This window comes from Culex pipiens, chromosome 1, assembly GCF_016801865.2.
Source record: "Culex pipiens pallens isolate TS chromosome 1, TS_CPP_V2, whole genome shotgun sequence".
Lineage (NCBI taxonomy): Eukaryota > Metazoa > Arthropoda > Insecta > Diptera > Culicidae > Culex > Culex pipiens.
In genome coordinates, this window is record NC_068937.1 from 103,666,858 (window position 1) to 103,681,237 (window position 14,380).

General features: G+C 36.8%; 1 protein-coding gene across 1 annotated transcript in view; it reads right to left on the reverse strand.

Annotated features, from left to right (window-relative positions):
• Positions 1 to 856: 856 nt before the first annotated feature.
• The window catches only part of LOC120429014 (uncharacterized), a 53,249-nt gene continuing 39,725 nt past the window's right edge, over positions 857 to 14,380 (reverse strand). The window contains exons 5-8 of the mRNA XM_052706013.1: positions 8,193 to 8,372; positions 7,990 to 8,121; positions 1,878 to 2,226; positions 857 to 1,819 (exon numbers count right to left, since the gene is read on the reverse strand). Coding sequence (XP_052561973.1) covers positions 1,612 to 1,819; positions 1,878 to 2,226; positions 7,990 to 8,121; positions 8,193 to 8,372 — 869 coding nt within the window. The 3' untranslated portion in view covers positions 857 to 1,611. The remainder of the gene's footprint in view (positions 1,820 to 1,877; positions 2,227 to 7,989; positions 8,122 to 8,192; positions 8,373 to 14,380) is intronic.

Consider the following 14,380-nt stretch of genomic DNA (forward strand, 5'->3'; position numbering starts at 1 on the left):
TTTGAAGGAGGAGGAGACAAACGCTTTAAAAATCTCAGGTATGTTTTTCTTTAAACTCGAGATATCTTCATTTGAAAAGTCTATTCTTCAAGGGAAATCCATATGGGACCACCCTAACGAAATTTGAAAATTGTTCGAAAATATATGTTTTTCCATGTAATTTTGCCCACTGAATCTGGATCTGCCCTCAGAATTGAGCCAAATTGTCAACAAACTTTGTTAAACAAAGCGATTTTTGGTCATATTTTGGGTCTAAACGTAAATTTTACATGGAAACCCAAAATATGTCCAAAAATCGAGTTTTCGGCACTTTGGCTCAATTCTGAGGGAGGGATTCAGAATTAGCGAATTCTGCTTTCAAAACAATGTTTGAGCAAGACTTCGAGCTTGTCCTGTTTAGACTGTTTTTTTTTCTAAGTTATTTTTTTCAACAACTTTTTTATTGCGTAATTGATAGAGGGCAACTAATTCAAACTCGAACTACCAGATTTTTTTTCTCAAAAGTTGTTCTAAGAGTTTAAATGCAAGTTTAAGTTTTCATTCCTACGTCACCACACAGCGACAACTTTAAACAATAATATAAATGGTTGTTAACGTTCGCCTGAGGAGGCTCCTTCCCAAAAACCGTCCAATTAAAAGCGAAACATCCTGGAAGATACCGTAGAGAATTTCCCTTATCCTCTTAAAAAAAAAAAAAGTAGAGCATCCACCGCCCTCCAAATCTCCTATTCTTGTACCCACGTGTGCGATGGAGATGAAAGCGGCCGGCAAAAGATGGGTATCATGGTGTGGCATACGTTCTTTCTCGAATTATCAATTCTTATGCAACTTGGGCTTAGATTATAAACCTGACCAAATTCAGGAGTTCAACGTAACAACAAACACCAAGCGACAAAAGAAACAGGTCTGAAACATTTTCTCGAAAGTAGCTAATAGTAATACCAGTTTTAGACATTAAAGAGTTATTTTATTTCATTTGTATCCTATGACATAATTCGGTAACGGATTACTTTCCGTTCGTGTGTCTATCTTCATTTAGACAGTTGACTTTCCAGTGAAATAAATAAATAAATATTTAAATAAATAAATAAATTATTTAAGAGATAGGACAAGCAGTTACAACTAAAACATACATAATTACAGGCACATTTCATCCAACTAAAATTACTTTTCCCCCACAATGATAGGTGTAGCAGCTTAAGATTAAACCTAACCGTTGCTTTCTTGGATTTTCTTCTTTACAAAGAAACCATCCAAAGACTAAAGTCGAAAAGTTGCTATCGGTGCCTTCCCGAACTTCCCGGAAGGCACTCGTACTTTCAACAAGCGTTAAACTAACAATTACACTGCTTCCTTCCGGGCTTCCGGAAGAAACTTCAACCCTTCTCAGGTGCGCGGAGGCCGGGAATTGAAAAGACTTTTCTTACCACAGGATAATCCCCGCACCACAGACAAAGAGATTCATTTCGTTCGCTCTAACTACATTTGCTCGCTAACTAAGTAAACTCTACTGCTGCTGCTCGACTCGAGTCGACGACTGATTGCTTTTACGTTTGCTACCTGAAATCCAACTTTGTGTTTCTTTCCGATTTGTCCTCATCCTCCTCCTCCCTAGAGCTTCCGGGCCAGGACCAGCTTGTTGATGTCGTTGAACGTCGTCACCATGGCAGGGTTCGAGAGGTCCTTGTAGCCGGAGCACTCCTTGTACGACCGCTCGCAGTCGACGCCGTCCTGGCCGTCCTTGGCGGACCGCATGTACTTGAAGAACCGCAGAATGTCCGGGTTGTCGTTGGTGGGCTTGCGCAGCTCGTTCAGTTCCCTGTGGGAACAGGTTGAGAGTTAGACAATTTAATGAGCAAAATTCCCACTCAAATTACCTGCTCAGCTGCGCCGAAATGAGGTTGCTGTACGGCGCGTACTTGGCCGGGTTCGCGTACATCAGGCACACCAGCTTCTCCCGGCAGGCCTCCTCCTTGCTCGATAGGCCCATCTGGGCAAACACGGCGTCCAACCGCGACAGCAGCGGACTGTAGAACGGGTCGTAGTTCGTCAGCAGCAGGCTGCTGCTCGGGATGTCGTGGAAGATCTTGAAGTCGTTGCGCTTCTGCTGCCGGTCGTTCGGCGAGTTGACGTACGTGACGCGGCCGCCACCGAAGCCCAGCCGCGACAACGCGCCGTTGTTCGCGTCGTACATCAGGTTGTAGCTGGTGCCGGACGGGTGCGAGTCTGTAATGGTTTAGTGCGGTGGGTCAAATATTGCAAATCTTTGTGAAATATTTTTAAACTGTTTTTGATTGCAAAACCAAGGCTAAAACGGGGAATAGACAAATAATTGGCAACACTGCCAAAAATGGTTTACTTTTGTTAGACCTTAGCTATGAAATTGTCTTTAAAGGAGAAAAGCCACCCTTGAAAAAAAAAAAATTAAAAGAGCTGAAAAATTATTTACAATTTTTCCTTTGGGGCTTTGAAATCGGACAATTAGATTAATATTGAATGTTTGGCCTTTTTGAAATGTTAGTCTTGACTTCAAAATTATCAAAATTTTTGTTTCAAAGGATCTTAAAATTTCACAATTGTTTCATTTTTCAACATTAAAATAAGACCATTCTTTGTTGAGTATTGGCTTAAGAAAATGCAGGAATGTTTGGATGAGACATAAAAAACTATAATTTTCTTGATTCTCTTTCTTTTGTTCGCTGTGTTTCAGTAACCAGAGGTCCAAGCTTCAATACTTCTTAGGCAATTTTATTGGAAATTTTCTGAACTGTTCGAAAGTTTTTTTTGAAAATATTCTGAACTGTTCGAAAAAAAAAACATTTTCAGGATGGACACTATTTTAAAAATTCGAAAAACGAAAATTTTTCAGTTAAAATTAATCTTGAAAACGGTGTACTTTATCAAAAAATCTGTAAAGTACTTTTCACATGCAAATTTGATTTTACATTAAAAACCGAAGGCAATTCAATGTTTCCAAAAAAACACATTTTTTCAAAACAAATATAACTCGGCGACAAAATTTTTAACCATACTTCTCAATACAAAAAAGTTGAATTAAAAATCGGCAAAAGTAAAACGTGTACCACTTTTTTCTGAACAGTCCTTATCAATACCTACAACTTTGCCGAAGACAGAAAATCAGAATCAGATCAGAAAATTTCTTCGAAAGTTACAGATTTTCGAATATTTACGAATAATTTGTGTATGGACCACAAAGTTTGAACCAAATAAAAAAAAATAAAAATGAAATCCATTTCCGATTCTGGCGTAAAATTGCTCTCCTATTTGTTAAGTTGAGCTGCTGATGTACAGATAGAAATAGAAAAAAACTTTGAAAAATATTTGCAACGGCCTTACTTAAATTTTAACAAAATTCCGAATTCTCCGAAAAAAACTCAAATTTACATAATTTTCAACATCGGTATCAAACGAAGCAAAATTTGGTATGCTTTTTCTCTAAAATATTCTTTTTTGTTAAATACTCAAGATTTTCACAAAGTACCTTATTTTTTAAAGTATTAAAATTTTCACAATTTGCAATATGGGTATCTAATGATTTGACATTTTACCTGCATTTAAAACCAAAAATACTAGAACATTTGAGTATTTTCGAAAAACTACGGTTCTTTGTGAAAATTGGAGAATTCCAATCAAACAACTCTTAAACTGTGAAAATGCATGCAAAATTTCAAATCATTTGATACTCATAATGCTAATTATGAAAATTTGAGGACTTTCGAAAAAATACGGTATTTTGTGAAAATTTGAGCATTTAACAAAAAAAAATCTAATCAAAGTGAAAAAAGGAAACAAAATTTCGCTTCGTTTGATACCCATATTGCTTATGAAAATTTTAGTATTCTCGAAAAAATACGGTATTTAGTGAAAATTAATGTATTTCAATCAAAAAACACTAAATCTGTGAAAATGCATGGCAAATTTCAACTCGTTTGATACCCACATTGCTAATCATACAAATTTGAGTATTCTCGAAAAATACGGTTTTTTTTCGTGTTTATGCTTTTACACTTGAGCCGTTGCAAATATTTTTCAAAATTTATGACGCCCCCTCCCCCTCCCTCTAAAATCGGTCCAAAAAATCAGGGGGCAAAAAAAATAAAAATAAATTAATTGAAATAGAAGCCTTATCAACTGAAAACAATTTTGATTGCATTTTCCTGCGTTTTAAATCATATTTAGTATATCTGGGATCGATCAAAAATACCTTGAAAAAAAAAAAATTTCCGGCCAAAAGAAAATCGTCAATATTTAGATATTTTGAAAATAAATGATTGCAGAACAACTGGGCAGGTGTAAAAGGGAGCGTTCTTTTATTACGTAACGCAGTTAGGGGGGGGAGGAGGGTATCGGCGTATGTTACGAAATGTTACGAAAATTGGGGGAGGAGGGGTGTGATGAAAAATAATGTTACGTAATGAAAAATTTGCATATAAGCACTCATGAAAATTTGCAAAAAGACCTTGTGTTGGGTCTAGCTCATTTCCCCGAATGACATTTCCCCGAATGCCATTTCCCCGAAAATCATTTCCCCTAATTGACCACATCCCCGAATACCACTTCGCCTAATCAGCCACATTCCCGAATGCCATTTCCCCGAATATTATTTCCCCTAATCGGTTATATCCCCGAATGCCATTTCCCCTAATCGGCCAGTTCCCCGAATGCCATTTCCCCGAAGTGACACTTACGCCAATTGCCGTTTATTTAAATTTAAATCTTCCCGAATTTTCATATCCCCTAATCATCATTTTCGCTAAAGCCTTTTTCCATGAAAAACAGATATTTTCTTTCTCAATTTTACCGAACAAACAGCTTTTTCGGGTATGCTGTTGATTAAATGTTGTAAATTGGGTAGTAAAGCCCGTTATCAATTTTTATGAACAACGGTAAGAAACATGATTAAAAACCATTTCTGATAACGTTTTTTCATTTTTATGCAAAAAAAAAGTTATTGACAAGACAACATTTTTTCTATGGATCCAACATGGTCCAGTCCGAGCCACGTAGCCCAGTGGTAACGCTTCCGCCTCGTAAGCGGTAGATCGGGGTTCAAATCCCGGCTCGGACCAACACAACTGGTGATCTTTTCCCTTCTGGAATCGATTGCTTAGTAAAGGGAAGGTAGTGTATCGTCACAAACTGGACCTTATCACGACACCTTAGGGAGGCGACCTGGGAAAGATTTACTTTACCACTATGGTCCCCTTGGAACGAGCTGTCAAGTAGAAGCTTTTCTGCCAAGAAGGGCCGTGAAGTGAATTTTTAAAAATTGAATTAAAAATCCATTTTAAATCCTTTGCGGTCGTTCAATGGGTCATTGTACTTAGAAAAATAAGCCATATCGTTGTGAACAATAATATCACAAATTTAAGCTTAATTTTGGGACCCAATTACAGTGCAGACTCGATTATCTGAAGCCTCGATTATCCGAAGTTTCGATTATCCGAAGTTTGATTATCCGAAGGTTTGTATGGGACTTCGAATAATCGAATCAAGAACAAATTTTTTTTTCGTTTTTTTCTTTTTCTTGTTTTAAACATCAAATTTGAGTACTGCTGCAAAGCAAACCGCCATTAACTAACCCCAAATCCACTAATCCCCACATCCCACCCAACCCACCACCCCATGCATAAATACAATAAATCACCCCCCCGGCCCCACAATTGCCAATTCAATCCCATAACACCCACCCAAACCCTACTAAAAAGAAAAACTTTTCCCCACCACCGCATACGACCCTCACCCCCCACGTCCCACCAACCCCCCAAACGATCAACCCAACACCTCCGTTCCCAAATAACCGAAGCCGAACGGATAATCCCGTACAAGGACTGTACAACAGAACGATTATTTTATTGTAACAAACTAAACAAAAAGTAATACCACCGCAAAATAAGATGAATGAAAAATCTCCAAATCCCTTCCCAAATACAAAAAAAAAAAAAAAAAAAACGCAATAAGATACCAGCCCCCCCACCACTCCCGCCCACTTACACCACCTTCATGACCCCCACAAAACAAACCCGATAAAAATATTATCACATCAGACAAAACCCTGCCCCAGCTCCCACCCCGCCCTAGCAGTCCACCAAGCATCGAGTATACACTTGTAACACACCAGACTCACCACTCCCCGGTCCGCCCCCAACATAAAAAATCCCACCACCCCCCCAGCCCCCCCCAACACAAGCCAACAACAACACCATACACACCTCCCCCCTACAAATAAAATCTCCACACCACCCCCCCCTACATACCCCCACAACCAATACAAATCCATCCACTACCCCCCAACCACCCCCCCAACCCCCACCATAACCTACATAACATCCATCCTCCCCCCCCGCCCTAATCACCAACCCGTCCCCCACCTCCCCCAAACCCTACCCTACATACTAAATCATAGCTCACCCCTATCCCCACCCAGTAAAACCAAAACCCCTCCCAAACCCCGAACGCGGTCAAGCGGAAATACCCGGTGCCCAGGAGCGCGCGCTCCGGGGCACCGGGCATTTCCGCTTGACCGCGTTCGGGGAAATGGCATTCAGGGAAATGACTATTCAGGGATATGACTAATCGGGTAAGTGGCATTCGGGATTGTGGCCCATTCGGGAAAATGGCATTCGGGGATGTGGACGATTAGGGGAAATGGGAAATTCGGGTAAATGGAATTCGGGGAAATGACTATTAGGGGAAGTGTCTTTTCGGGGAAGTGGCATTCGGGGAAATGTCCCTTCGGTAATATGGGTTTCGGGGAAATGTCATAGATTCCTTGTGTTACGCATTACATGGGGGGTGGGGGGAGGGGGTATCTCATCTGTTACGATTTGTTCCAAAATCCAAAATTTTGCGTTACGTAATAAAAGAACGTTCCCAAATGCATTTCAAAACACTTTTTTCATTCAAATGTTAATATCATGGCTTCAAAATATCTGATCTGATTTTTCGGCCCAATTTTGAAGGGAGGTGGGGAGAAGGAGCTTTGAAAAATATTTGCTACGGCCTTACTACTTCACAAAAAAATATATTCTAAGTGAATGAAAGAAAATTTAACATGTATGAGTCAATTTAAGAAAGATTATTCAAATGAGTTTTTGTCCGATATCGGCGATAACATTATCGCCGACAGAATCATCGAAAAAATGATAACGATAACCATTAACGTTATCGTTGGACGATAATTCTGATAATCGATACCTTGGTATATTTCCCCTCCGCGATTTTTCTGGTCTTCCCGATTAAAAAATATTTTCAGAATATTAAATTCTAGTATAACATTTCAAAAGACCTAAACTTATGAAATCAGGCTCTTTTCAAATGATAGACGCGAGTTAAACATTTTGATAATAAATTCATCGAAAGACTAACCAAATTTGACGATTTTTTCATTTTTGACCTTGAAAATTGGATCAATAGTTGCCCGAGCAGACTGAAATAACTTGGGAATAACATTTTTTGATATTTGAATATACTAAGCCAATAACAGTTTATGTTGTTTATAACATGATTTGTTATTCGTCGTTATGAATTTTTTGTTATTGAATTGTTATTTTAATAAGAGACTGATAACATTTTTAGTTATTCTTCGAACAAATCTTTGTTATTATTTTTTGTTATTTTAACAACTAATCCTATCCGGGCCACGCGATTGCTCTGCAGGGTCGATCCTATTTACAAAAATTATACTTGTGTGTCTTTTCTCACAAGGGTGATGTGCATGCTCTTACATGCGATTTTACCATCGGAGATTCGTTAAATTTAATGAGATACAGAGCATTTAATAGTGATGACCAATTTTCTTTGAAAATTATGAACGCCTTATCGTTAAGCAAAAGTCGATCCGATTTAAAATTAGATTGGTTTGGCGTATTTTTGCCTAAGAAATCGATCAAAAGTGTGGACGTGCAATGTTCAGCCGACACTTTTCAACCGGCAATTTTCACCGTAATGTGAAGAAGCATTCCTTACCCAGCGGCGGCAGATAGGCGTTGTTCTCCATGTTCATCTGGAAGTCCTGGTCCGAGTTGTACGAGTTGTCCTTAAAGTCCAAATCCTCGACGGTGGCGGCCGGATGGGACAGCCCGGACACCGAACCGAGCCCTGTCGGGGGCGGCAAATGAAAGTAATGTAGACATAAACTCTAAACCCAATTACAACACCACCGAATTTACCTTTGCCGACGATTTTACCGAGCGATCCAATGATACTGGGCAGGAACAGCACCAGCAGCACGGTTTTCACTATTTGCAGTCCAAAGAGCAACGGCCAGACGATTTTCTTCAGACCTGTGAAAACAGAGATAGAGAGTGGGTGAAAATATGGTCGAAATAGATGAGAATCAACAGCGTCTTCTAGGAGGGTTGATGACAGACGTGCTTTGCCTTTTTTCTCCCACCCCCACTCAAAACACCTCATCGAGTGTTTTTTTTTTGTTTTTTCCTCGAGAAACTTTAACGCCCCGCCCCGAAACGGAAAGCGCTTTCTGGGAACCTAATCCCGCGCCGGCGGTAAAAGTTTGAATTTCGGCGAACGGAAAATTCCCGGCCCGGCTTCTATTTGCTTCGGTGCTTTTGGTCATCCAATATCTCGGCATTTTGTGGAAGAAAAGCGAGAAGCGTAAAATTGTATTTGTTATCGCTTCTTCTAACGCTTTTTGATTAAATTTTAAGCCAGGGATTAAGTTTCTGCTGCACGAAAAGCGTATTTGCTGCAAGAACACCTGAGCTGTTCGATGTTTGGATTTGAGATAATAATTTCTAACGTGATTTTTTTTAAATCCTTTTCTTTGCTCGAAGTCATAGTCAATACACGGAGAGACTGGCCAAGGCAAATCCGACAATCGATTGATTATTTTTTAACTTGAATGCCTAATTCAACAAGCCTTCTATTTTTGTTATTTAAATTTTTGTTGTACTAATTTAACTAAATTTTTGTTTAGTCATGTAAAAAAAACTATTGATTTTTAGATCTGAGCAATTCCAGCCCAAAACAGGAAATTTTCAGATACATTTTTACTTCAATTAAACTTTTCAGACATGCTTTGTAGACATCTTTAGCTTATATAAGCGATTTGAGTGAATATTGAGCCAGTTGCACTCGAGAATAACATTATAAAAGGGCGTAATTTTTTAAAAATATTTTTTTGTTTTTCGTAATTTGAATATAACTGAACCTCGAAGCCATTGCACCGTATCAAAAAGTGACCGAAGACAAACTTATGGAAAATTTGACGGGCTGTCTGAAAATATACACTGAAAAAAAACACGCCACCTCTATAACAAAACTAGTGTTTTTTTTTAGTCAAAATTCGAGCCGAGCGCTTTTCCGTTCAAAATTGTTGTGGAAGATCTTACAAAAAATACTCAAGAAAACTTCAGGATGGAGCAACTCTTTTTAAAAAATACATGAATCATTTACTAAAACATTTTTTTTCAATTTGTCTAGACTCTAGAGAATCGATCCCCGCTATTGGCTTGTGAAAATTTTTACGCGATTTTTTTTTAAATATAGTTGTTATTAAAAAAAATGTTTTTTTTTTAATAGTTGCATCATTCTTTTTGTAACATCTTAGACTATTTCCACAAAAAAAATGTGGATCCTGTGTAATTTCCTAATTTCCTGAAGCGTCTTCCGTGACCTGATCAAAAGTGTTAACTAACAAGTTATCGTACCTTATAAATGAACAAACTACGATAAAAAACAATCGTGGGCTCATATCAAAATTTGACTTTAAATCTTAAAATTAAAAATAATCATAAAATGGCGTGGTCCGTCAAATTTTCTACAAAAAACACTCAACGAAAACTCCTTCAAATAAAGATTTATTCCGAGAACTTTTTGCACAGTTTTTGTCGTATTGGTCATGTGTAACATCACCACTTGCACCTTCTGCTTCTTCTTGCACCTCGTATCTTTATTTTAGATTTTTTTTATATATGTTATAGGGGCCAATAATGCGTCTTTTGAAACATTGACCCAGACATTTAACGCCCAGATCGGTCTAACATTATCAATCACTTTTTTATGTTTTGATTTTGGAAAATATCGATTATTTGAAAAAAATTATACCATACTATAAATATTTTTTCATAATTTTTTATGTTAAATGTTAAATAAAAGATTTATTACAAGAACTTTTATTATTAAAAAAAATAGCGTATTTAAAAAAAGTGCGCCGTTTTAAAGTTATAGCAACCTCAAATTTTATTGTGAGAAATCATTGTCGATTTTTTTTATAGTTCAAAAAATACTCAAAACATATTATTCGACATAATCAGAAGCTTCCAGTAAATTATCCTTAGAAACATTACAATTATTTAAAATAATGGAAGAAAATCCAGAATGCATTTTTTTTGATGACGATATCCCAGAAACTTCAAGTTCAAGTTTTAGTGTTAAAAAGTGATTTTGTCTTGAAATTTTCTATTTATTTTTTAAACAAATTCATTGAAAATTTCAATAGCTATATAAATTCACAAGAGTTTTGTTTTAAGGATGAGATAATTTTTGCCAATGAAAGAGATATTTTATTTGCTAATACTTCAAAGGGACCATCCATAAACCACGTGGACACTTTGTTTTAACCTAGATCGAGGGCGATTTAACTACGGGAACTTTCGATATCTTTTTTTTTTATTAACATATCCCTAAAGTACTGTCTACGAAATATTTTACAACATAATTTGATATTTTTTCAATCAGTTTTTTTGCAGAATTGGGTACGTAAGTTTGACAATTTTGAAATAAGAAGACAACAACTCCCTTGTCCTTAGGTGCACTTTAACTTGAAAAATATATTCGAGAACAATACAAATTTCATACTTCGACATCTGACCACTCCATTGTCACCAAGCTGTGGTGGTCGTTGCAGTTAAGTCATTGGGTTAGTCTGCCAAAGGTCCCTGGTTCGATTCCCGTAGTCGACACTCTTGTTGCCTTCCTCACTGAGGTAAGGCTATAATCCTACTCTAAAAATGAACTTTGTATAAAAACTAACTTAATCCACCTATGTGGTTGGAGCCTTCCTCACTCATTACCAACAATGGCTGTACACAAATTTCATTTATTTTTTAGATCCGGAATAAAAAAGTACATAAATATCACTTAAGTGGCCATATCTCGAGAAAGGGTTGCCAGATCATCAATGTTTTGGACTCGTTGGAAAGGTCTTTTGATAACCTAACCAACGATAGATCGGATGGTGGATCCGGACATAATTTACAAACATTCAAGTGAGATCCGGCTTCCAAAAAGTACATCAATATCACTTAAGGGGCCATATCTCGAGACAGGGTTGCTAGATCTTTAATGTTTTAGACTCTTTGGAAAGGTCTTTTGATAACCTAACTAACGATGGGTCGGATGGTGGATCCGGACATAGTTTACATACATTTAAGTGAGATCCGGCTTCCAAAAAGTACATCAATATCACTTAAGGGGCCATATCTCGAGACAGGGTTGCCAGATCTTCAATGTGTTGGACTCGTTGGAAAGGTCTTTTGATAACCTAACCAACGATGGGTCGGATGGTGGATCCGGACATAGTTTACATACATTTAAGTGAGATCCGGATATATGTGAAAACACATTTTTATATATAACTTTTGAACTACTTATCGAAACTTCAATCTGTATAAAACTCGATCTATGGTACCCTAAACCAAGTCGAATGCAACAGGTTCGGGTCAAATCGGTTGAGCCAGTGCCGAGAAACATGAGCTAGTTTGTTAGTCACATACATACATACACACACACATACACACACATACACACAGACATTTGTTCAGTTTTCGATTCTGAGTCGATATGTATACATGAAGGTGGGTCTACGACGTTTTTATACAAAGTTCATTTTTAGAGCAGGATTATAGCCTTACCTCAGTGAGGAAGGCAAAACGTCGAAGACCCACCTTCATGTATACATATCGACTCAGAATCGAAAACTGAACAAATGTCTGTGCGTATGTGTGTGTGTATGTGTGTGTGTATGTGTGTGTGTGTATGTATGTATGTGACCAACAAACTAGCTCATGTTTCTCGGCACTGGCTGAACCGATTTGACCCGAACCTGTTGCATTCGACTTGGTTTAGGGTCCCATAGATCGAGTTTTATACAGATTGAAGTTTCGATAAGTAGTTCAAAAGTTATGTATAAAAATGTGTTTTCACATATATCCAGATCTCACTTAAATGTATGTAAACTAAGTCCGGGTCCATCATCCAACCCATCTTTGTTTAGGTTATCAAAAGACCTTTCCAACGAGCCTAAAACATTGAAGATCTGGCAACCCTGTCTCGAGATATGGCCACTTAAGTGATATTGATGTACTTTTTGGATGCCGGATCTCACTTAAATGTATGTAAACTAAGTCCGGGTCCATCATCCGACCCATCGTTGGTAAGATTATCAAAAGATCTTTCCAACGAGTCCAAAACATTGAATATCTGGCAACCCTGTCTCGAGATATGCCCACTTAAGTGATATTGATGTACTTTTTTATTCTGGATCTAAAAAATAAATGAAATTTTTGTACAATTCCATTATATCAGCCATTGTTGGTAATAAGTGAGGAAGGCTCCAACCACATAGGTGGATTAAGTTAGTTTTTTTATTTTGTTTTGACGGATGAACTTTTTTTTTGCAAAAGATCCTCGAGGGAATAATTCTCCCGCCCATCTCGAGCTGTGTTCTCTTTATCCGTAAATGGTATAACTATTCTCTCGGCTCGAATCCATTATTCTCTCGAACGAGCGCTGCCCAATTTTGGGAGTATGGATTTTTTTTTTCTGCATTTTCTTATCACCCTAATGTGCAAGAATTGTATTGAGACCAATACGGATTAACCCAAAGGAGAAATTCTCTACGAAATCGGCCGATTACGAACATTTTTATTTTTTGTAATTTTTGATTTGGCACAAACTTTGTGGGGGCCTTCCCATTGACCAAAGAAGCTATTTTGTGTCATTGGTTCACCCATACAAGTCTCCATACAATTTTGGCAGCTGTCCATACAAAAATGGTACGTAAATTTTCAAACAGCTGTAACTTTTGAGTGAATGTTCTGATCAACTTGGTGTCTTCGGCAAAATTGTAGATATTGAGAAAAAAATAGGTACACGATTTTTAATTAACTTTTTTTCACAGAAATTCAATTTTCCAAAATACGTATTAGATTTTCGAGATTTTTTAATATGTTTCAGGGGACATAATTTTTTGAAAAAAATTTTTTTTTGGAAAAATCGAAATTTTATACAAAAAAAATTTACCTGATTCTTAAAATGTAAAATTGAATTTGCAATCAGTTTTTCGATATAAAAAAAAAGTGACTATTTTTAAAAATATACATTCGTAAAATAATAATACATTCGTTAAATTTTCCGATCTTTTCGAAAACAATAATTTCAATAAAAAAATTCAAGACTAACACTTCAAAAGGGCGCAATATTGGATGTTTGGCCCTTTTAAAATGTAAGTCTCAATTCGAAAATTTTAAAAATGTTGTTTTCGAAGAGATCGGAAAATTTCACAAATGTTTTATATTGTAACATTGAAAATCGCAAAAAACTGCAAATACTTCGCTGAAATCATTTTTTTTTGCATTGTAAATTCAATTTTAAATGAAAAAAAAAAATATAAATTATAAATTTTATTTTTTTCTAATCACTATTCTTTTAAAATTCATAACTCGGCGGCAAATTTTTTGACCATACTTCTCTATGGGTCAAAAGCTCCCCTAAAACATATCAAAAAGTCTCGAAAATCAAAAAAATACGTATTTTGGGAAATCGAGTTTTTGTAAAAAAAAAAGTTAATTAAAAATCGGCAATTTTTTTCGTGTACCTATTTTCTCTCAATAGTCCTCAACAATTCCTACAACAATGCCGAAGACACCATATTGATCAGAAAATTCATTCGAAATTTACAAATCGTTGAATATTTACATACAATTTTGTATGAACAACTGCCAAAATTGTATGGAGACTTGTATGGGTAAACCAATGACACAAAATAGCTTCTTAGGTCATAGGGAAGGCCTCCACAAAGTTTGAGCCAAATAAAAAAACTACAAAAAATAAAAATGGTCGAAATCGGCCGATTTCGTAGAGAATTGCTCAGGTTGGCTATCAAAGTCGCAACTTAATAATAAAACAGTTTCTTGAGAATTAAAAACAAAACCCGTTCTGTTTAAAAATGCCGAGTTTTTCCAGGTGAATGCAAATTCTCGGGGTTTTCCCCTAGGTGGTGGCCACCTCTTATATTCATATGGAGACTTGCATGGAGAAGCTATGATGCAAAATCGTTTCTTATTACATAGTTTCATCCAAATTTAAAATCTTGAAAAAAAAAATGCAAATTCTA